Source organism: Calonectris borealis, chromosome 13 (genome assembly GCF_964195595.1).
Source record: "Calonectris borealis chromosome 13, bCalBor7.hap1.2, whole genome shotgun sequence".
NCBI lineage: Eukaryota > Metazoa > Chordata > Aves > Procellariiformes > Procellariidae > Calonectris > Calonectris borealis.
The window spans coordinates 9,452,499-9,473,720 of record NC_134324.1 but is presented as its reverse complement, the minus strand read 5'-3'; the positions used below and the strand labels follow the sequence as shown (position 1 = coordinate 9,473,720).

The 21,222-nt window shown below is 47.8% G+C and overlaps 1 protein-coding gene across 1 annotated transcript in view; it reads right to left on the bottom strand.

Annotated features, from left to right (window-relative positions):
- Positions 1–20,754, bottom strand: part of HS6ST2 (heparan sulfate 6-O-sulfotransferase 2) — a 134,364-nt gene extending 113,610 nt beyond the window's left edge. Inside the window, exon 1 of the mRNA XM_075162046.1 lies at positions 20,154–20,754. Within this exon, the coding sequence (XP_075018147.1) occupies positions 20,154–20,665 (512 nt within the window). The 5' untranslated portion in view covers positions 20,666–20,754. The remainder of the gene's footprint in view (positions 1–20,153) is intronic.
- Positions 20,755–21,222: the final 468 nt, after the last annotated feature.

Genomic DNA, 21,222 nt, shown 5'->3' with positions numbered 1-21,222 from the left:
CCTTAATTAATTAGCAGACGTAGTGGAAAATGCCAACTCTGCATTGTCACTGCCTGCTTTCAAGGACCTTCTGCCTGCGTCAGCAGTACAGAGACGCTGGGTCCATTAACATTTGCTCCGGGATAAGGACAGATGATGCAAAAGTGGCTTTAGCAACTTGGTACAAGAGGGGCAAGGTTTGAGATAAAGGAGTAACCTCCTGTGAATGGGTTCGTGGTGAAGGTCTTCCCTCTCCATAAATGCTTCTCCGACAACTGTGACATGCTCTAGGAGAAACCCACCAAGAACAAAGCTAAGGTCAACTGGAAAGGATGGGGAGAGCAAGCAGATGGCCGCCTGCCACCTCACCAATCAGCAAAATCATTTACTTCAACTGCGTCATGAAATATTTCCTCACTTCTTCCTCTCTCCCTCTAGCTGCCCTCTTTCATCCATGAGCTGCATCCATTTAGGTTACAAGACCCATTTAGCACGTAGTGGGGAACAGCTGGGAAAGCAAACAAAAAAAAAAATATCAGACCAGTATCTTCCCCAATGACTCCAAAACCCTAGCAGCAGCTGCAACAAGCATACTCCTCTGGGAGTAATACAGGAAAAAAAAAAAATTCTTATTCTATAAAAATATCCCTTGCCCTCAAACAGGCCTGCAGTTACAATCAACTTCAATAATAAACTTTATCAATACTGGGCACCACTCTTCAGGAAAAGATCTCCCTTTGTCCCCTAAGCCATGTATCTGCCCTTGGAGGAAAATCCCAACGCTCTGAACTTTATCGAATTAAATTCTGCAAGCAGCGGCTCTGCTAATGTTTGCAGGATGGCCACGAGGAGCTTGATCAAGGCTTAGACACGCACCTGGCTTGCAGGACAGATGCACATTCGCAGGGGCACTGATTTGTCAGTCAGGTCCTAACATTTGCTGAAAATCTTGTGCATCACAGAAATGAAAAACCACAATCACAGCTGCTCGTTGGAATTTCCATTTTTATTTCTATGGGTCATATTAGAAAATGAAATCTCCTGTAGTTTAGCAACTAAATTTATGCTTTTTTTTTAAAAAAGCACTGTTATTGTTACCACCTCTAAACCATTAAGACGTGTCCAGATGCTGTATTAAGCATGTTTTGGATACCTGTAATAAGTAAAAAATTAAATCCCAAATGGGCTATGTTTTTTCAGGGAACATGACCTTATCAACTTCAGTTCCTCCAGGACCAATTTTAACTAAATCTGAATTCTCCCTCCAATTTCCCAATTTTTTTTTTTAAATTAAGATCACGTTCCTTCAGTATCCACCGCACGTTGGATTTATAATGCTAATCAAACTTCTCCAGGTAGAGATAGAGTTTATAAATTAATCCTGGGTAAAATAAATACATCAGCCGATCTTGGTACAAACATTCCTGCCTCTGATTAAGTTGAATTCCAGGACTGTGCAGCATGCATTTCAAAATGGTAAAGTGGCAGGAAAGATGCACGCTTTCCCCACAAACAGCACAGCATATTTGCATCAATGTGACCTCAAAGCAACAATACCTAGGCAGGTGGCAGGATGAGACTCTTAGCTATGATGCAAAAGTGCAACTTGCTTTGCTGTTCCTTCATGCCTCCTTTCCCACGCAGCGAGCTCCAGGCAGCGGGGTCTGCTGATGGCAGGGCTCGAAGTTTCAGCTGTGAACTCCCTGGTCCAGGCACCGGGATGACTTGAGTACGCAGCCCCACGCCAAGGGGCCCAAACTGCGCCCTGCGAGGCTCCTTGGATGCTTTGAGATATAAATAAGTGCCCACAATACAAGTTGTACTTTCCTGTTTTATGCTAACTACAGGCACCTATAAGAAGCGATCAATAGTAGTCTGTGCCATACCCTAAGAACCCTAAAATATTAAGTGCAGGAACCATCGCAGACAAGACATTACGGCATTTATACAGGCTGAACTCCTATATCAAAAGCTATTTATACACTAACTCAGCAGAGCTGAAGTGTTCATCTGCTAACAAAAACAGCTGGGTGGTTTAAACAGGGCCCAGGAGCAACTGTGCTGCCCAGTTTCAGATGTAGCTCTACACTGAGCCAGCTCCCAGTGCAACCACTGCAAAGAAAATGCATTCATGCATGGGGAATATAAGGGCAGAAAGTGCATCCCAACCCACTGGGAAGAAGAAATCTCTAACCTTGAAATCATCATGATTATACCCATTTTACTGCAGTGCTAATGCCAGGTTGACCAACTTGCCATGCAAAGCCCACGGGCACAGAGCTCTCCACCAGCCAAGGCGAGACCCTTCTCACCCACCCACTCAGGAGCAAGAGGCGCAAAGGCTCCTCTGACCGCATCCCTACCACCCATGGCAGCCCACACCCACTGTGATGCCAACACCAACCTCCTCCTCGTTTGTGCCACGGCACCAAGCCTTGATTACTTGCCATTTATGCCCTAATTTATCATTCTTTAAGGAGAGAGTTGAAGTGCGTATTACATATCTCATAGACTTTGCTTAAGCAGACACCATTTGTTGTTGTAGTAGGTACGGTTTAAAGAGAAGAACTTTCCTCATTAAATGAAAACACAGTGGTCCAAATCTCTGCCTTCAATTCCACAGTGAAATTCCCTCTCTTCCACCATGGACATGATATGATTGCCAATTAAAAAGTGAAAGCAGAACGCAATGCAATACTAAAGCAATTAAAGAGGAAAAAAGTCATGAGCGCAGGATGAACAGAGTCTACTGGGGGAAGAAAGAAAAAAAGAAATCAGTCCTTTAAACGCAACAGTAAAAAACTGTAGGTACCAGATTTGATTTTGAGAAAATGTTAGCAATGATACATATGCTCAGTTGAGTTGCCAAGAGGAATTAGTTTAAAAGAAAAAAGTTTAAAAAATACACTTAGAAAGCAACAATATAGTTCTGGTTTATGTACTGTCACCCTCGTACGCTGCTGCATTACAGAATGCTTCAGAGATCACGAAATGTTCTCCCATCACCAAAATGAAGCCCAGCAAATTGCTAATGATAACAGTTAAAGCAAGATGTGGAAACACAGTTCTAAAAATGAAGAATGTCAAAAACTGCACACTTGTTTAACAGCCCTAGTCAGGCAGCCGAGTGCTGTTCACAAGCTTGTCCTCCCAGCAGACTGCTCCGCAGAGCCAGGGCAAATCAGGAATTACTAATTACCAGTGCTTAAGGAGGATGCAGTGACATTTCTTTGTAAGGCTGGAGCACTTTGTAGGTATCACACTGGCTTTTAACCTCTCATCCCGTCATACAACTCTAATGAGTTTTGTGGTCCCAGCATTAACCGCATGGAACACAGCTGACACTGCAAAAACCCAGCTCTTATCATTAAAGCTAACCGGATCCTGTTCTTCAGCCAGGTTAACACGGAGCCGGTGCGGGGCATGAATTATCTCCTTCCCAGGGGAATGAGGCTCTTCGTTCAATGATGATGAGCACCGCTGTCTCTAATAGGGACGAGTCAGGCCATGAAAGGATTACCCCTGCAAAGCCTACGGCATACGTGATGGAGAGTGTGCAAATTTTGGCTATGCAGCAGCCAGACCGGGCAGCACCCGAGATCAAGCCAAGATCAAACCCAGCAGCACCCCAGGACGCAGAGGGCAGGCAGCGTGGGCCCACCCCAGGTCACAGCAGCCCCTTCGGATGCCTCCAGCAGCAAGCCGAGGATGAGCTGCCGAAGGCACAACAGAGAGCACAAACTCCTTCCCCAGGTAGTTCAGCCTCCCGGCAACCTCGCTGCCGGGCTACAGCTCCTGGAAAACTCTAATTTCAACACAAAACTGACAGCCTCTAACATTATCTCTTCTAAAAGCTTCTCTTGTGCTCTTGAATGAAAAGAGACCCCAAAGTAACTTTCTAAACCGAAGGGAATGAAAGGGTTAGATGATCTGTGTGTTACACATTTTAAACTGTTCAAATTTCTGGGCAGCTGGTAAGAAGAAGCAGGGGGTCTGACCTGAATTAGCTGAAAATTCCTAGACGTTTTACAAAGCTTTACTAGTAAACTCAGCTATCGATCAGGGCACTGACCCTTTCGAGTTTGCACAAATGTAGAATTTCAATATATCCTCCAGGTATCGAGAAAGAACTCCAAACCAAGGCCAAGTCTTAACAATCCCAAATAATGTTCTTTTTAACATGTGCTATTAAATCATTGCTATTAAAATATTGACAGTGAAGCAGGTTCAGGTATCCTGTGGACATCTCTAGGACCAACCACGGCAGAAACAGACATGCCCAGACAACAAAGAGCTTTGGGATGGCCAACTGCATGAGCTCATCCCTTAATCCAAATTTTGTTCTGAGACTCTAAGATACACAAATCTAATGGGATTTACTTGCTCATCCTCTAAATATCAGGTTTACGTATTTCATTTTGACAGCCCCCACCCTGGGCTTAAAACCTGTGACACAGAGTGCTACAACAGTCTTCAGATGAACTCACTTTCAACTCAAAAGCTGAGAGAGCAAGGAAACACACAACCCTGCGGGTCACAAAACCTCCGCTCAGCAAACAAAAAACAGCAAGATGCAGGTCGCTCAATTCAAAGAAATAATTTCCACCCCAGGAGAAGGTCAGAGAAGGTGCAGCTCAAGACACTGCACACAACTCTTGTTGGGTCGGACGCGGGAACGAGCGGCCAACTGCAACAGGCAGGTAGTTATCTCCGGGAAAATGTGGTATTTCGAAAGCTAAACAGAGGCAACAGCTTCCGCTCGCAGGCTGTGGTTAAAGCAGGTGCCTTCACGGTAAGTGAAAATGTCTGTTGATACTTCTGTTACGCAAAAGTTGCTCTAATTATTAGGTATAGTTCTACAGCCTACGGCGCCTTCTTCTACAAACCTGCAGGAAGATCTCCACCACCATTAACAAACGCACCAGTCTAGATCTTGAGGAGACCAGCTCTTTGCCGGCCGGGAGCAGGCGGCTGTCCCGCAGCAGGAGCCGGAGCCCTGCGCCCTGCGCTGCTGCAGGAAGGAGATCTGGGCTTGCGGCAAGCGGGACTGTCCTGCTCCAGCCCCATCAGTCGCCGCCTCCACCTGCACCTCCAGCAGGAAGGGAAACAAGCACACCAACCACTGCCACCACCAATCTTCTGGATTTTAATTCAGTGGAAAGAAAAAGGCTAAAACTCTGCGGGGAGAAACTGCCTGCTGGTTTGCTTCTTACACCAAGTCTTTCCTCCAGCATCAGCCTGTCCCCTCCAAATTGTTTTTGTATCTTGTCGTACAAAATGTCTTTTTCCTCTCTGGAAGGCTGCACCTCACAGGAAGGGTGACCGGATTTCACAATACGTGGTTTTGAAGGTTGGTGTTAAATTTGACACTGTAGCTCCAAAGTAATTGTGACTAACCAGTAAATCACCATGTGTAATGGATTCCTCTGAACATTTATAGCTAGCAGTTCCATTATGCTCTAATCTGGAAAACATCTAAACGACTCTCCACAAAAATTAGAGGGGAACATAAACGTCTTGATAAAAACAAGATTCCAGAGATACTCCACTTAACCACAGTGACTTTTATAATATAAAGTCTAGTGCAATAACATCCATTACAGTGCAGTCATTTGCTATTTGATTTTTAAACCCACGCTTCAAGACATCAATCTAGAGAGCATCGAGTCTACGTGAAAGGTGAAACAATCAAGAACAAACCTCTAGGACAGTGCTGGGAGCTGCAAGGAGTGAGCGGTAGCAAGGGAGCCGAGCAGCGCCAAGAGGCTGCCCGGCAGCTGTGGGTGGAAGCTGCCTCTCCCTGCCGCCAAATGGTAAACTCAAAGTCGCCCTTGTGCTCCTGGATGCTCATCCCTGCACATCGTTTGAATCAAACCCCCCGAACCCATAGTAAAACACTGCGCTGTAAGAAGTGTCTGTCTGCCCTTGTTCAGCTTCATCCTCTTCCTAAATCCATAATTTCCAAACTCTGAAGGTGTGGGGGTCACACAGCCCCGGTGGGAGAAGCACCACTTTAGAGATCCTGGCTGTCCTCTCTTGTCTAGAAAACAATGCCAGTTTGGCGGGGACAGAAGGCGGCCTTTATGCAATCAAAACCCACAATAAAAATAATACAATTAGCTAAGCATGCAAGAAGCAAAAGAGGGAAGCATTATTGATTCATTCCGTTTTCCTGGAAAAGCCTGAACTGTGGTTAAGTGGAGGACAAGTTGAAATTTTCCATTAGTGGAAAAAAAACGTTTGTTTAAAGAGAGAAGGGAAAAAATCCCTCAGGTTAGTGTTCAAGTACAGCAACAATAAATTTTACCACAAAATCTCTGCTAGGCAGATACTCACCCTGCTCCCAGCCCAAGGAGCAGTGAAGCTTGCAAAAAGGCTGCTCTTGTTTAACACAAAAAACGTGTAGAAAATAAAAACCAGTTAGAGAATCCCAATCTTCAAACAGGGAAGGGAACAGACAGCCTTTTGACATTCCTCGCAGCAATTTTTCCTCCAATCTCCCTGCCTGGGGGGGCACACGAGGAGGGAAAGCAGGCGGTAAGGGGGGAGCTGGCTGGGCTGTGTGCACCAGGGGATGCGACTGCTGTAGGTGACCCCGAAGAGCTCGACGGCCCTTGCAGCCTGGAGTGATCTTAACTTACTCCAGGCCAGAGACACAGGCGTCAGTCTAGACCAGGGACTTAAAACCACTTCACCACCACACCTTCCTGAGTTGTACTGTGCACTCCTACACCACAACCAAGGATCAAAGCCAAGCGATGCAATAAGTGACTGCAGCACATCCCAGCCCTGGTACCTGCATTAAAGTGAAGGCTTTTGCTTTTGTTCTTAACAGAAAGGGATGTTTTATCTCAGCTGCTCAAGCAAAGATGAAAAACAACTTGTAAAATAAAAGGATGTTGTCCACATGAACTAAAAAGCCTGTGCTCTGCTTCCCTTCTCCAAAAACTGACTCCCACCAGCTAACACACTGCAGATTTTAGGATCACTTACACTAGCACAGGTCATGCCCTTGGGACACAACATGCTCTTCAGCATCTATATATCCTACCATAACCCACTTCCAAAAGAAAGTGCGTCTCCCAAGTCCCGTAACAGAGCCCAACACAAACTCCCACAAAAACAAAAAGGCAATGACTTCTGGCAGCCCAGAACTGCAATTGCTGCCTTTATATCGCATCCCAGATACCCGCTTTCCCTTTCCGCAGAAAATTAAGTCAGTCCTCTGCCGTAACCAAAACGATTAGCCGCACCGTAAAAGATGCGGCCCTAGACAGGCAAGCCATCTGCAAACGCTCATGTGTCCAATGACTTCTGCCTGCCCTGTGTTTGGAGGGAGGAGATGAGGTTTCCACCCCAAAGCTGTCCTCAGTAAGGAAACGGGTTCTACGTAAGCTGAATACGCAGAGGTGACAGGAAAGCAGTTTGGTAATGCCTGCTGCCAAAAAAGAGCACTTGCTTCACAGACTATTTTAGTTTCTCTCAATGATCAGATTTCAGGTTGAGTACCCATCATCATGAGATGCCAGATCTCAGGTTTAACCAACCCACCCTCCATTATAAGCAACAGGAACAAGTACTGGGATTCCAGTATGTACTGAGAGACATATAAATATTCTTTAAAAGATCTTTTAATCATAGGAGTAAAGAGACCAGAATTTCACTTATCTTGATAGAACATTATATAAGACATTGAATATTTTTACTGTAAGGGGAAAAAAAAATAGAGTATGATACTGTACTTCATACCCATAACTCTTCTGCGAATACACAAGTTTATTACAGGAAGCAATTCACCTTCATGACTTCAGACTTCAGGTGATACTTGAGGAAAGGTAGAAGCAAAACTGTCCTGCTAATTCCAGGAAAATAACATAACATGATGGGAAAAGCAAAAACAACCCTTTAAACAAGAAACAAGAGAGCCTTAGATTCCTCAAAAAAGCCTATATTTGCAGTTTCCAAGTACAGTTAATTTGCAACATTTAATACACAAGTTGTCGTCAGCCTTAAACCTCAATTTCCAGACCTCAGCTGTACCAGGGAGAGCGGCAGGATGGGCTGAGCACACGATCAAATCCTCCAGCACGACTGCTGAGCCACCGCGGCCGAGGCAGAGAATCTGGCTTATATATTTTACAAATAACTGGATCCTCCCATAATCCAGGCTCTGAGAAATTTTTATCTCACCATGAGCTCAGCTATTCTTAAGTCCTGTCTCTGTTTTTTCCCCTCTATGCTGCCTGATACACTGACCAATTTTATAAAAGGGATTGGCTGATGGGAGGTCCAGATTCAGGTCAGATGGAGCTGGCCTTTTGGGAGAACCCCCTTTTCCCCTACACCCTCAAACCCAACCTGCCCAGGAAAGGCATCTATTCCTGCAGCCTTCTCCTGCAGAGGCCTGGCTGCTATGCAGAGCCTAAAACAGCTGCTGCTTCTGGTTCTCCAGGTCCCCAACCCAAACCCAACATACTAGTCTGGACGGACACCGTCACATGGACGCATCAACTTACCCAAGCTGCTCGCTAGGTCTTTGAGTCCTGTAACAGGGAATCTCAATTTTCACTTGTCTCAGCAAGTCTCTAGACCCTACACCCTCTGCTCGTCTTGGTGCACACGCAGCTGCAGCACTGACCACTTCCAAGTTGTAGGAAAAGGAGAATTACAGCAGGGAAAGCCGGCATCCCAAACGAGAGCAAAGACACATGAAATCCCAACTCTACCGAGCAGGAAACGTTACCACCCCAGGGCAACAAAAGGTGCTCATGCCATTAGACTGATCCCTATTCTGCAAAGAGCTTAGCAATATATTTAAACACTTTAAGTATATGCTTAAGCAATGTATTTAAGTACTTTTGTTCACACAATAGCGTTCAGGCTTGACAAGACATAGTTTGTGCGCATCTTAAACCTAGTCATGCACAACCTCCTTCCGATCCCTTCTCCAGAAATACCAGCACTGTTCTCAGTTATGTGCCTTCAGTTAAATGTCCCAATAAATAAATTAAAAAATATTTAGGGCAAATTTTTCCAACAGCTGTATTGTACCAAACCTCAGGTCCAACACACTTAGCCATGCAAGCAACAAAAGAGCTCAGTAATCCAAACATAGGGCAGTGCTCATGCATTTCCCATGCAATGTTTTCTGCTGACCGTATTTCTAGGAAAATTGCAATTTCTTCTTGCATGTGGTAGCATGCTGAATATGCCACAAAACACTGGGTGATAAGACAGCTTGCAGAACTACTCCCCAGTCAAAATTCATCCCTAGCCATCACCCTCTTCTTCAGCTGTTCTGCATCACTGCTAGCAAGCTGCGATCTCCAAACTCCAGCAGGTATTATCAGCTGAATCTCAGCATTACCCCACAAACCTAGCTCAGTGAGGAGGTTGCCTCTACCCATAAAAATTCTGGGAATGCTCACATTCCAACCCAGAACACTGCTGACATCCAAAACGCAACTAGCAGCATGGAAAATGAGCCAGTAGCTTCTCAGAAGAAGCAGCTGCAGGTGCAACGACTCTTTTCATTTGTTTTCTCTGCCTCTCCTCTGGAAATGGGATGAAAAAAGGCATTTATAACTCTGCTTTGCAAAATGCATCAGTTAGACGCCAGGTGAGCCCATGTTCTTGAATATAACTGAGCTGTTCCAGAAGCAGGTTTAAATGGCTATATAGGATAGTTTTGCAAAGTAACAGTGTTCCAGAGATACAAGGAACTGACTACAGCTTCTCTTAGGTCTCTGCTACTACTGCCTTCTGATGGTCTAGTCCTCTCCACTCTGGGCAGATCCAGCCTCAACAGTCACCCATTGCAACCAGACAAAGCAAAAGCTTAAAGCAGAGCAGCAATGTTTCATTCCTACTGACTTTGGTCAGGACATCTGGCGTTAGATACCCAATGTCTCCTCTTTAGGAGAGCAGGTCCTACCTTTTCTCACTACGCTTCTCTACGAGCCAGAGCACCGGGCTCACAGACAAACCTTTAGGGCATGCTTAGACCATACTTTAGGACAACTGTATCAGACTTCTGATCTCCCCAAGTTGTTTCTTCCAGAGTGGTCAGAGACTGCTTCATCCATGAAAGGGGGGGAAAACTAGATCATGCCAAGAGCTCTGGCATGAAAGCACCGAGCGGCACGACCACGCACCAGCAGCTACGCGGACAGGGAGCGTTCCTCTTCCCTTCCCGGGCAGAGAACGACCACCAGAGCCCACAGAGGACACCAGCACAGGGCAGTGTACAGTTCACTGGGTTTATAGTTAAAAACTACAGCTTCCCTGTATTCAAACTAAACACTGAAAAATATTTCCAGTGCCTCTACCTAAGATTAGTCATATATAGGCAGCAGAGCTACTATATGCAGCCAGGCCAGGAAATCCATCATCCTTTATGCTACATACACACAGAAAGATATCCTGATGCAAAGAGCTGAATTACATAGACAAGGCAGAGGCCGAGAGGAAGATGACTGGTGTGGTGATGAAGACTGGATTCATCCCAGGTGTAAAGTCCTGGCTTCTCAAATCCCACTCGCATGTTTAGCCACCACTTTTCTCCCACGCGTTCCAGAGCCAAGACGACAGACCCCAGCAGCAACTCGCCACCAGAAAGCCAAACCGACCTTTAAGTCAGCTTTATCTGAAAGCCAAAACTCTACACATTTTATTGACCTAAAGTTATAGGAAATCACCAAAATAAAAAAAACCCCTATTGAAGTTTCAGCTAAAGATGCACAGTTAGGAGAAGAGAAAATGTAACGGGGAGACCATGCCAGCACAAAACTTTTTTCTGTTACCAGTGACTGACTTGCAGCACACCAGAATTGAAGGAGTTAAAGCCTAATTTATGCCATTTATGTTTTTGCAAGTCACTCAGCTATCACCAGGCAGACGCATCCTGTTGCGTCTGACATTTCCTTGAGCACTTTTGTCTTACTTCTCTGTGCTACCACTGTACTGATTAGATCCAACACCCCCACAGAAAAACAAACAGCTCTGTGAAAGGCAGAAGCCACGCAGCCATCTTCCTCCCCATCTACAGTTGGCGACACCAGTTCCAGGAGGAACGAAGCCTGCCGCTCTTCTGGGAGCATCGCACGGACAGATGCCTCCACCCACATCCAGCCCCATCAAAGTCCTCTGCGGGCAGCACCACGGGAGGATGACTCCCGCAGCAGCTTCCCTATCAAGATGAGTTAGGCACTGCCAAAGAATGGAAGAAAGTTAGCACCTGGTAGGTTTTGCTCAAGCAGGGCACAAGCACGTTCTCAGGAACTTTCTCTAAACCCACAAGAAAAAAAAAAAAAAAAGACAACAGCCCCTTGGCTGGCTTAGGATTGCTCCAGGGAATAGCTTTCCCACAGGCAAAAGGAAATGCTCTCCCCTCAGTCACCCTGAAAAAGCAACTCTCAAAAGCAGCTTCTCTGGCTTTGACCAAGGGAACATTGTTTTTCTTAATACGGGAGTTAAAATAGTTGCTTTACTCTGAGCACAAGGAAGCTTGGAGAAAATAATCAGTTGCAAGGAGTCCTTTACTCACTTGATTTGGGTGTTTGCTGAAGGATCCCACAGTTCAAACAGCAGTCTGAATGCGCAGATTCCCACTGCTGGGAGCCTTGCAATGTTTTAATTTACCTGACACAAAATGGAGTAAAGGAAGAATTGATCTTCCAGCTACTTGGACCTCTAAGTGTATCAAAACTTCACAGTCCTTTTGATTATGGGAAATTAGGAGCATTTGCTACAAGGATCTCATGAAAGGCATAGTCTGCTTCATGCTTTTATGGAGATGTGCAAAATCCTTTAATGCTGCAAGATTATCTCCCTTATAGCTGCATATATTTAGTTACATCACATCAAAAGTTTGGCTCCTTCAGAGTTGGATAAGCAGCTGAGAACCAAGAAGTAACATGATTTGAGTCTCACCCCTAATGGATCTTATGACTTATAGGTCTCTAAAGACTAATGATTTTTTTCAAGACCAAATAAATGGAGATTTCACTCAAAGCTGTATATAAGCAATATCTTAAATGGGTTCTGTCTTTAAAGGCATGAACAGCTGAGGAAGAAGGCTAGAGTCAGGGAAAAGGAAAAAAGCTGGTCCTAATTGCCACTCATTCAAAAACATTATCTTGTTATACACATATATACACTACCCACCCAGAGATACGTGAGTGGATGGAATGGCAACAATGAGTTAAGTGTTTACCAACAGACTTTTTATTTCAACAAAAAACACCCCACTGGATGTTAAACACAAGTCCCACCCAATGAAAACATGTTGAAGGAATTATACATTCACTGTTTGCATCAGCAATATGAACTTAAACACAAAAAAATTGATTGCTTTGGCTTCTTAGTCTCACATTAGCAAATGCAATTATCTTTCATTAATTTTACAGAGTGTTCACAGTAGAAATTAAATCATTTCTTCATGTCTGTTTAAGAAAAACTTTACTGTGTTAATTATTCATAAATACCAAAGTCTGCTACTTATTACTCATCACAAATGTGATTCATTTCAATAACGCCTGAATAATTCGGTGCTACCCTATTAGGCCCAGAACACACTGTACAATTGCCAGCATCAGCAAATCAATCACAAACAATAATCCACACTCGCTCTCCGGTGCCAGCTGCCAAGGAAAAAGAGGAGGAGGAGGAGGGCAAGAGCGGCACTGCCTCCCCACCCCGGTCACCACGCTGCCTTCGTCCTCCCATACAAAAATGCCGTCCCACATCTCCTGTCCTGGTTGGCTTTGCTTCCACCCAAGATGCTGCAAACTCCAACAGGCACTGCTCGGGCAAGCACCCGAGCCCCGAACTGGGAGCGGGGAACCAGGCTCCCGAGGGAGGAAGGCAGCGGCTGGGGATGCTCCATCGCTTTGCTTCCCCGCAGGTTTACATCTGGGCAGGCAGCTGCCCAGCAATGGGAATTAGCCGATGGAGAAGCTGGGGGGGAGAATTAATCCTCGCAAGTATGTAAGAAGCCTACAAGGGTAATTCCAAAAAAGGCTGAAAGTCGCGAGGGCTGCTCGGCCACAGTAATCCCCGCAGAGCAAAACAAAGCCCAGGCGCCATTTCTGCAGCTAAGTGGTTAAATAAGGAATTATTCAGAGTTTTGCGTCCTGGCCGCCGCCGGCTGCTCAGCAAGGACAGAGCTAGCCCAATGCTGCGACCGAACGGCAGATTGGACGTTACAGGGAGGGCAAGAGGGGACTGAAAAGTTACTATAGCAGTAAAATATGCTCGAATCTGCTGGAGTTACAGATTTTTGTACTGTTCCCTCAGTCATTTTAAAAAACATATCTGGCCACACCAAAAAAAAAAAATCTCTTACAGTTGCACCAAATCACAAATACATTTTTTTTTCCCCCATAATAAAGTCAAGAAATCATCAGTACTTCGGACACAATTCTCTCCTCCTTACACTCGCAGCGGGCAGACAGGGCATGCAGGCAGCCCCCCTGCGGGTCCCAGCCCCACGGTCCTGCCCTCGGCACAGCGCCCGGGGGCACCCTGAACCCGGCGGCACTTCAAGACCCGCGTCCTCTCAGAAAGACCCATTCCTACACCCCATTTTCAGCCACATATTAATTATTTTGCTTTCTAGCAAGTTACATGAGCTAATTTGGGCTGATGCCGTACAGAAACACTGCCTTTATTATTACAGTTATGGAAAAAGTAAATTAATGCAAAGGATTGCACACAGAGGCCTAATCCATTTGAGGTAAATCAATGGATTGCACATTTAAATTACTCTGCTTTCCTTCAGAAAAGTACATTGAAGTGATTCATTAGGCACTGAACTGTTCACAAGAAACAGACCAATTCTCTTAGGCATGCCAGTGCATCTCTGCTAGTTAAATAAAAAGCAATCAAACCTACTAATAAGTCCTTTTTGCCAACATTTACATCAGTAGAGAACATGATTCCTGACAATTCAGATTAAATAAATGAGGGACAAATTGATCTCAGTAATATGCCTCAAAACTGATGCTCAACTTGTTAAACTTAAAAATCTGTCTTTTAATAAAAATAAATAACCTAATGGTGATGCCTGACTTCCAAGCACCTTTGACAACTTTATAACCTTTAGGAAAGGTTATGAAGAGGAACCACGAGGCACAATCTACGTCTCTTGTAATACAGTCGAAGATGTATTTATAGTTTCATTTTAATATTTATAAATTCCCAGAAAAAATTAGCAGAAAGGCACCTTTTCAAGAAAAAGCAATCATGTCAGTACAACAGCACCATGCCACGGTGTTCATATTCCCACTCTCTTCTTTAGGGAGGACCAATTCAGATAACAAATGGAACAAACAGTGCAAGGAATAATGCCTGTGCCTCATTTCTTGCTCTACTGCAATCACCGGGATTTATTTTTGCAACAATTAACATCTTCTCTCTATCCACAAAAAAAGGATCCAAATTTAAAAATAAAAGGCCATAGGAAACATATACTTTTAAATAACTAAAAGTCAGTTTGCACTTTATTGAACATTTAGAGGAGAACTGAAGAGACCTAATATGGAAAATGATTTTGTTAATCCCTTTAAGATGTCCTTTAAGAAATCCAACACTTCATCTGCAAAACCAGCAATATCAATTTAGAGAGCTTTACAAGTCCTATAATCCAAACTTAAAAAAACATGAACTTAAGTTTATAACCAAGACTTTCAAGGTCAGGCCCTGTAATGGGATTAGGTGAAGGAACCACTTGTACTTATGAAAATAATCCCCTGCCCTTCCCCTCAAAGCCTCTTCTTTGCTCTGCAGGCTAGCCCACTGCTTCCAACACCCCAAAACCAGACCCAGCTTCGGTTCCCCCAGGTGCCAGGCGGGGAAATTCGGCTGCCACAGACACACATTCGCAGGCGGCGAGGTAACGCTCACCGCATCTCTCATCCTGGAGCCACAGCAGCCACCACACCGACATGAGCAGGGTCATTAGGAAATCCCGCTGATAAATGAAGCGGCACGGAGTCGCTCGGGCCTGGCGGCATCTCTGCAAATGCTCCGTTATTTTTTTTTTTTTGGCTTTATAATTGTTGCAGAGTTTTTCCCGAGGAGTTTCAGTGATGCGTGTTTCAAGGGCAGGCAGGCACCCTCCCAGTGCTCTGGCCAGGACCCAAGTTACCGCAGGTCACCCCATCTGCTCGCTCACAGCCTCCAGCTCAGCCATGCGGGTCCCTTCTCTCCCCGAGCAGCCGCCCCCGGCCGGGCTTCGCCCCCAGAGCAGCAGCACGGGGGGACCCCATCCTTGGAAATGGCGTCTGCTCCACCAGCACCCAGAGGTTTTATATTATCCACCTCCTGCCAAAGCCTGTATTACCCCCCCCAACCCTTGGGGCACCGTGGGACTCTACAGCATCTATCCTGCCTGCAAGGGGTTTAGTGCCCATTTATGGGGCTTAATATTCCCCAAATTCCACCACTACAGGTGAAACTACACAGCTCGTCCCCCGGCACAACTATATATCACCTTTGCTCTTTCAATAGCAGCTGTTGAGTAGGCCTCTCCCTAAGAAGCAAACCCCCACCCCAAGTGTTTTTTCTCTCCCTGGCAGCATTACATGATTTTTTTTCCCCCTCCACACAGAAGCAGCTTGCGGGAAAACCCAAGCGCAGAGCCCAGCCTGCTCCAGGAGGATCCAAGCTCACGCCAGGGCTGATGGCAACGCTTGCTGCAGCAAAGCCGCCTTCTTCCCGGGGCTCTGCCAGCGGTCCGGCTTGCGAGGGGTCGGGCACACTGCGGCGGACCACGGAGCGGATGAGATTTGCAGATGCAAATCCCAACGCATTTCCAAGAGCACGAGGACTAATCTGTTTAGCCAACAGAGCCACACAGAGCAAACACTTCCAGTTTGCTGGGAAATGTTTTAACGCATCTTTTCTTTAGATTTTCATAAGACCTAACTTGGAAATGTGGGGACAAGACAAGAACATCCATGCATTGCCATGGGGTTCTGTCCCACATCACAACAACGTGGTGTCAGCATCAGGCCTCTCAAAAGCCAGTAGGCACCATCCCTGGTCCTGGTCCAACAGGCTTGTAGCAGCAGTGTAGAATTTCTTCCAATCTCAGACTTTCCGGCTCTAGAGGCAGTTCTGCAAGCTCGTCCTCCTCTCAACAGAGTGCATCTCTTTCCTTTAATGCTAGCCAGGAGGGACACCCAATACAGCCCGACCTTCACACACAGCCACGACTCTCACCCAACAAGGGTACGAAGCCACGACACCACTTAAGAACATAGGTATCTGTATTTGCTCCCATGTCTCGTTACATTTTCCAGTCTAACCCCAAGGCCTTTTGTTTCTTGCAACAGTGCCATTGGATTTATTGCTATAGACAAGTTCGGTAGATACTTCCCATAATAATTAGCCAGAGCCGAGCGAGATCTCAGTTCTGTGATGTTCTCACGCCGTTACTTTGGATGCTGCCTCAGTTCAGTGTGCCAAAAGCTTTGAGGCTTCCACAATCAATCAAGTGACCCAAGTCAGTCACTCATGACTAGGAAAAGGCACATTTCTCCTTTCTCACCGCCACTGCCAAGCGGCTGAGACAACCCCCTCCTTTCTGCCCATTCCACCAAACCCCCGAGGAGCAAATCCAGAGCACTCAAAGCATCAGCTGTGCCTGCACCTTCCCCTCCCCTCTCCCAAGACTTCCAGATGCCACAGTGGTGAGCAGCGCTGGTGGAACAGGAGACAAGCAGGAATGGGGACATACAGAACATGCACCCCGATGGGACCCAAGGCACGGGGGGGAATCCCTCTCCCCATGCCCAGAGACTCATGCTCCTCTACAGGAAGGAAGAAACAAAGGAGGCAAGGGAGATCTATTTAGCTACTTACTACTTATGGAGGAGCACAGGCCACCCACTACAAAGGAAAACAAGTTTTGGGAACCCATACGCTCATAGACAGGAAAGCACCCTTGTGCTTTCCAAACAAACAAATCCAAAACAAACAAACAAAAAAAAAATCACAACAGCCATCCTGAGTATTTCTACTGCTTCAGTGCTGGAATCTGCCCTCCAAGCCTGCAATTCCCAAAGAAAACAGAGGCAGACTAGTGATGGGATTAAGAGCAGAGGCTGGAGGATGAAAGCTGCGGGCAACAAGGTTCTTTCTGGACACCCTCCAGGCTGATGCCATCAGATCATATCACAGCGATGCTCTGTGCCTAGCACCGAGCATTATGAAGTCCAGGACAGAGTATCCTCCAAACTAACAAAGGTTCAACTTTTAAACAAAAGAAAAGGCCCCTACAGAACAGCCCAGCTAACCAGTAATCTGACAAGTAGACTCTCCGTGCCCCACAAGGCAAACCTCTGTGCAAAGTAATCACACACAGGTGCAAGCTAAAAAGTTTGCTGGAACAACACCCACTCATTTGGCTATTCCCAGACAAGGCTACACAGCCCAAAGACAGAAACTACAGATTGCATTATGCAGCTGCCAAGCAGTTCAAATCACTCTTACAGCAGGTCTCACTTTTTAATCACCTCAATTATAAATGCAGGAATTCCCACCCTTGTCAAGCCAAGCTTCACTTGAGGAAATCATCCTCTGCTCCTGACCGAATCCTGCTCCCTGCGCTGATGATGCTCCCTGAACAGGCTTTGCAGTCTTCCAAGTCGCTCCCCCCATCAGGATTTGCACACCAGGGCCGTGCCGTTCCTTCCCTCCCCACCAGCGGTAACCCAGCACACACCACCCAGGACAGTCAGGCCTCCCCCCAAAAACCCCAGTGCAGGAACAGCCAGGCTGGCCCCGCTCAGAGCCAGCAAGGCTTCTCTGCTCAGACACCCTCATCTCACACCTACTGCTGCTCTGAAAGCAGCTATTATCTGTCCAGAAAGTGCTTAGATTAGAGTCTTTTACTGGTGCTAGGAATAGGTGCTAATTAACTAGTTGTCAGCTGAACGTTGCTAAATCGAGAAAGCAAAATAAAATTAAAGACAATGGGCAGGAAGACTTGAAGGGACTATTGCTCATTTAAGAACTTCTTCTCTTCCTGTATTTTTAAACATTTAGAAGTTGCAGTCCAAATAATTGCTTGTCAAGACATTATTTGAGAGAATAACAAGCTGTGTAATTAGGTTATTAAAAATATAACATCATTTCAAAGCCTTTGAGAGAGCAGACCTCCACCTAACACAAAATCATCACAGCTTCGTTTTCATCCCTCTCTCCTGGCTTCAATCCCAAGTCACAAGTCCTAGCGACCTCTCAGATGTCGGCTATGACGATGTACATGGTTCGCTGGACAGGCAACCATCGCTCTGAACTCTTGGGCAGGTACACAAAACGCTTCTGTTTCGACTCAGAAAAGCATATTTGGTAATCCAACAGGGCAAAAAAAAACCCCATAAAGTCAAAAGCTACAGACAAAAACTCAGTTCTCCAAGCCTGGCGTTCCCTTCTGCCAAAGGTGGTGGGTTCAGGACAAGGACTATCCCTGTTTTCCAGAGGGCATGACTAACCCTGAGCACAGACAGACCTGCCTCTGGGGAAGGAAGGGAAACCCTGCCCCACAGCTACAACTCTGCAGGCCAGACCCATCTCCGGGGGAAGAGAAAGACAGATCACTGGAAGCTGTTCAGCAAAAGAGAGCTCACGTTATGCAATTTCCATTTCTGCTGACAAACAACATATTTATAGGACAGGTAAAATAAACTATGTAGCCTGCAAGGCTCAGCAGCCTGAAACGGGGAAGCTAATAGACCCAAAGGGCAAGGAATTGGTTCCTGATGTTTGCAAATGGGATGTCACAAAAATGAGACAATTAAATTTTAAAGCAGTAGGGAAAACAAAAGAGCAGGAATCACAATAGCCAAGTCTCAAAGAGCTGCTTCTCGTGTACAGGAAGATAATGATGCTAACCATTTTTCTACTAGATGGCAGTGTAGTGTCACACTATATAAAAGGAATTCTAGAAAGAAATTGCTTTCTATTTCAAGTGAATCTGTCCTTAGACTTGACTTCAGATAGCATGATATATAACAGTACCCTCATTGTAAGGGGACCTACTGTTAGTCTAATAGCGCAATAGGAGTTTCTAATTTCCCAGGAAAGCAATGTGAAAAGACACTAAAATCCTGAGCTGTTCTGCTACACGGTACAGCTGCACGCATAGCCACGGACAAGCTACTCGGTCTGTTACAACTGAAGGTCTGCTGTAATCAAACAGCTCCAGGAGCTGAGGAAGCAGGTCCTCGCTGCTCAGAACAAGCCAGCTGGCCTTTTGAAAGGCAAGGGCAGCATTTAGGCAACCAGCTAGCTATGGTCAGGCGAGGTTAGCAACTTCAAAGGAAGGTGCAGGGTTGAAGAGCGCAGCGTCACTAAAATTCAAAATGCAAACACAAAATAAACAAGGTTAGGGCTGAAGGACGATGCAAATATTGGCAGGTAATATTCAGCCATAAGAGTAACCTTTACTCTGCAAGGCCGCCAACCGCATAAGCTAAACTTCAGTTGTAACAAGACACAGTGGCTCACGAACACTCCTAGAACCAGTGTTAATTCCTGGCGTACACAGGAGCTACAGCATGCGTACCCGGGGAGCTTAGTACAAGGAGGTGATTTGCCAGAGATGGAAAAGCTCTGGGGGAAGGCTGCAGACAGCTGGAGGACCCTTGCTTCCGTGTGAGCCGTGGAAGAGCCGCACCGGGGGGTCCCCGAGCTGTGGGGCTGCCAGGCCTGTTCGTGTGTCACCGTGCACGACGCTCACTGCTGCTAAGGACCAGACTCTCTAACTCCTGGGCTTTCCCCACCAGCAGTTACAATCGCGACAGCCTGCGGGACATCATTTAAAACACCTATCTGGCAGCAGAGCGGGGGTCAGGTTTTGTTTGCTCCGCAGAGCTCAAGGCACGCTGCACCCACCACGGCAGCCCCGGGCCGGTTTGGCTGCCGGAGCCCTCGCTGCATCCCGGTTTGCAGCCCGCTCCGTGCCGGGGTGCTCGGTACCGACCGAGCCCACAACCCGCCCCGCCTCACCGCAGCAGCATCCCCGTCACGACTGCGCCCAGCGGGTCCGTCGCCCACCCCGCCGCGGCCGCACCGGCGCCCCGCCACCACCACAAGCCGGGGCGGGGCGGGCTCGGGGTCCACGGGAAGCTCCCCGGGGAAGGCCCGGGGTCCCCGCTCGGCCTCACCTGGAGGGCCGGAGCCGCACCTCCTTCTTGCTGTCCACCACGGAGGGGACGCAGTTGGTGAGCTCGGTCCAGTCGGCGTGCAGCCCGCAGCTCCAGCCGGTGGAGAAGCGGGAGAAGAGCCAGGTCTCCCGCTTGCCGGGCCGGTGGCAGGTGCACTTCTTCTGCCCGGCGCGGCACTCGCAGGGCTGCTCCAGCTGGATGTTGCGGACCAGGTGCCGGCCGAAGGTGGTGCCGCCCGTCTTCTGGATGTGCAGGAAGACGATCAGGTCGTCCCCCTTGATGTTGAAGTCCACCCGCCGCAGTAAGTCGCCGGCGGAGAAATTGAAACGGGGAACGAAACGCGCCGGCGTCTCGTCCTCCGCCCGGTACGGGTCGGCGGCGGCGGCGGGGCTGAGGGCGCGGAGCCGCAGGAGCTGGCACTCGGTGCCCGGGCAGACGTACTGCAGCACGATCACGGCGAAGAGGAAGAGCATCACCAGCGCCAGCAGCACCTTGTGGGACCGGTCCTCCATCGTCGCCGGGAGCGCCGTGCATCGCCGCCACCGCCGCCGCTCACAGCCGCCGCCGCCACCGCGGGGGGCCGCCGCGGCCGCGCTCCGCCGCCATCGCCCCGCCGCCGCCGCCGGCCCTTCCCGGCAGCCCCCGCGCCGCCTCCCCTCAGCGCGGCCCCGCCCCGCCCCGCCGCGGCCCCGCCCCCTCGTCGGGCCACGCCCCCTCCACCGCGACCGCCCTCGCCGCGGCCTCTCCGGTACCGGCGCGAGCTGCGCTCCGCACGTGGCCGAGCTGCGCTGCGGCGGGACCGGGACCGGGACCGGGACCGGGACCGGGACCGGGACCGGGACGCCGCGGTACCGCGGTGCGTGGTGCTGACCGTGCTGCAGCCATGGCCAGACACTGGACCTACGGTGCTCTGAGCGCGGCCCGGCACCGGGGCGCTCTGTGCTCCTGCCGCGGTGCCGGACCGCGCGGCAGGCTGAAGAGTGCCGCATCCTGCGCGGCCCTATGACCGTTCCCACCCCGTTTGAGCTCCCTGCGGCAGCAAGTTGCCCAGGGCGGAGGCTGCTGTTCA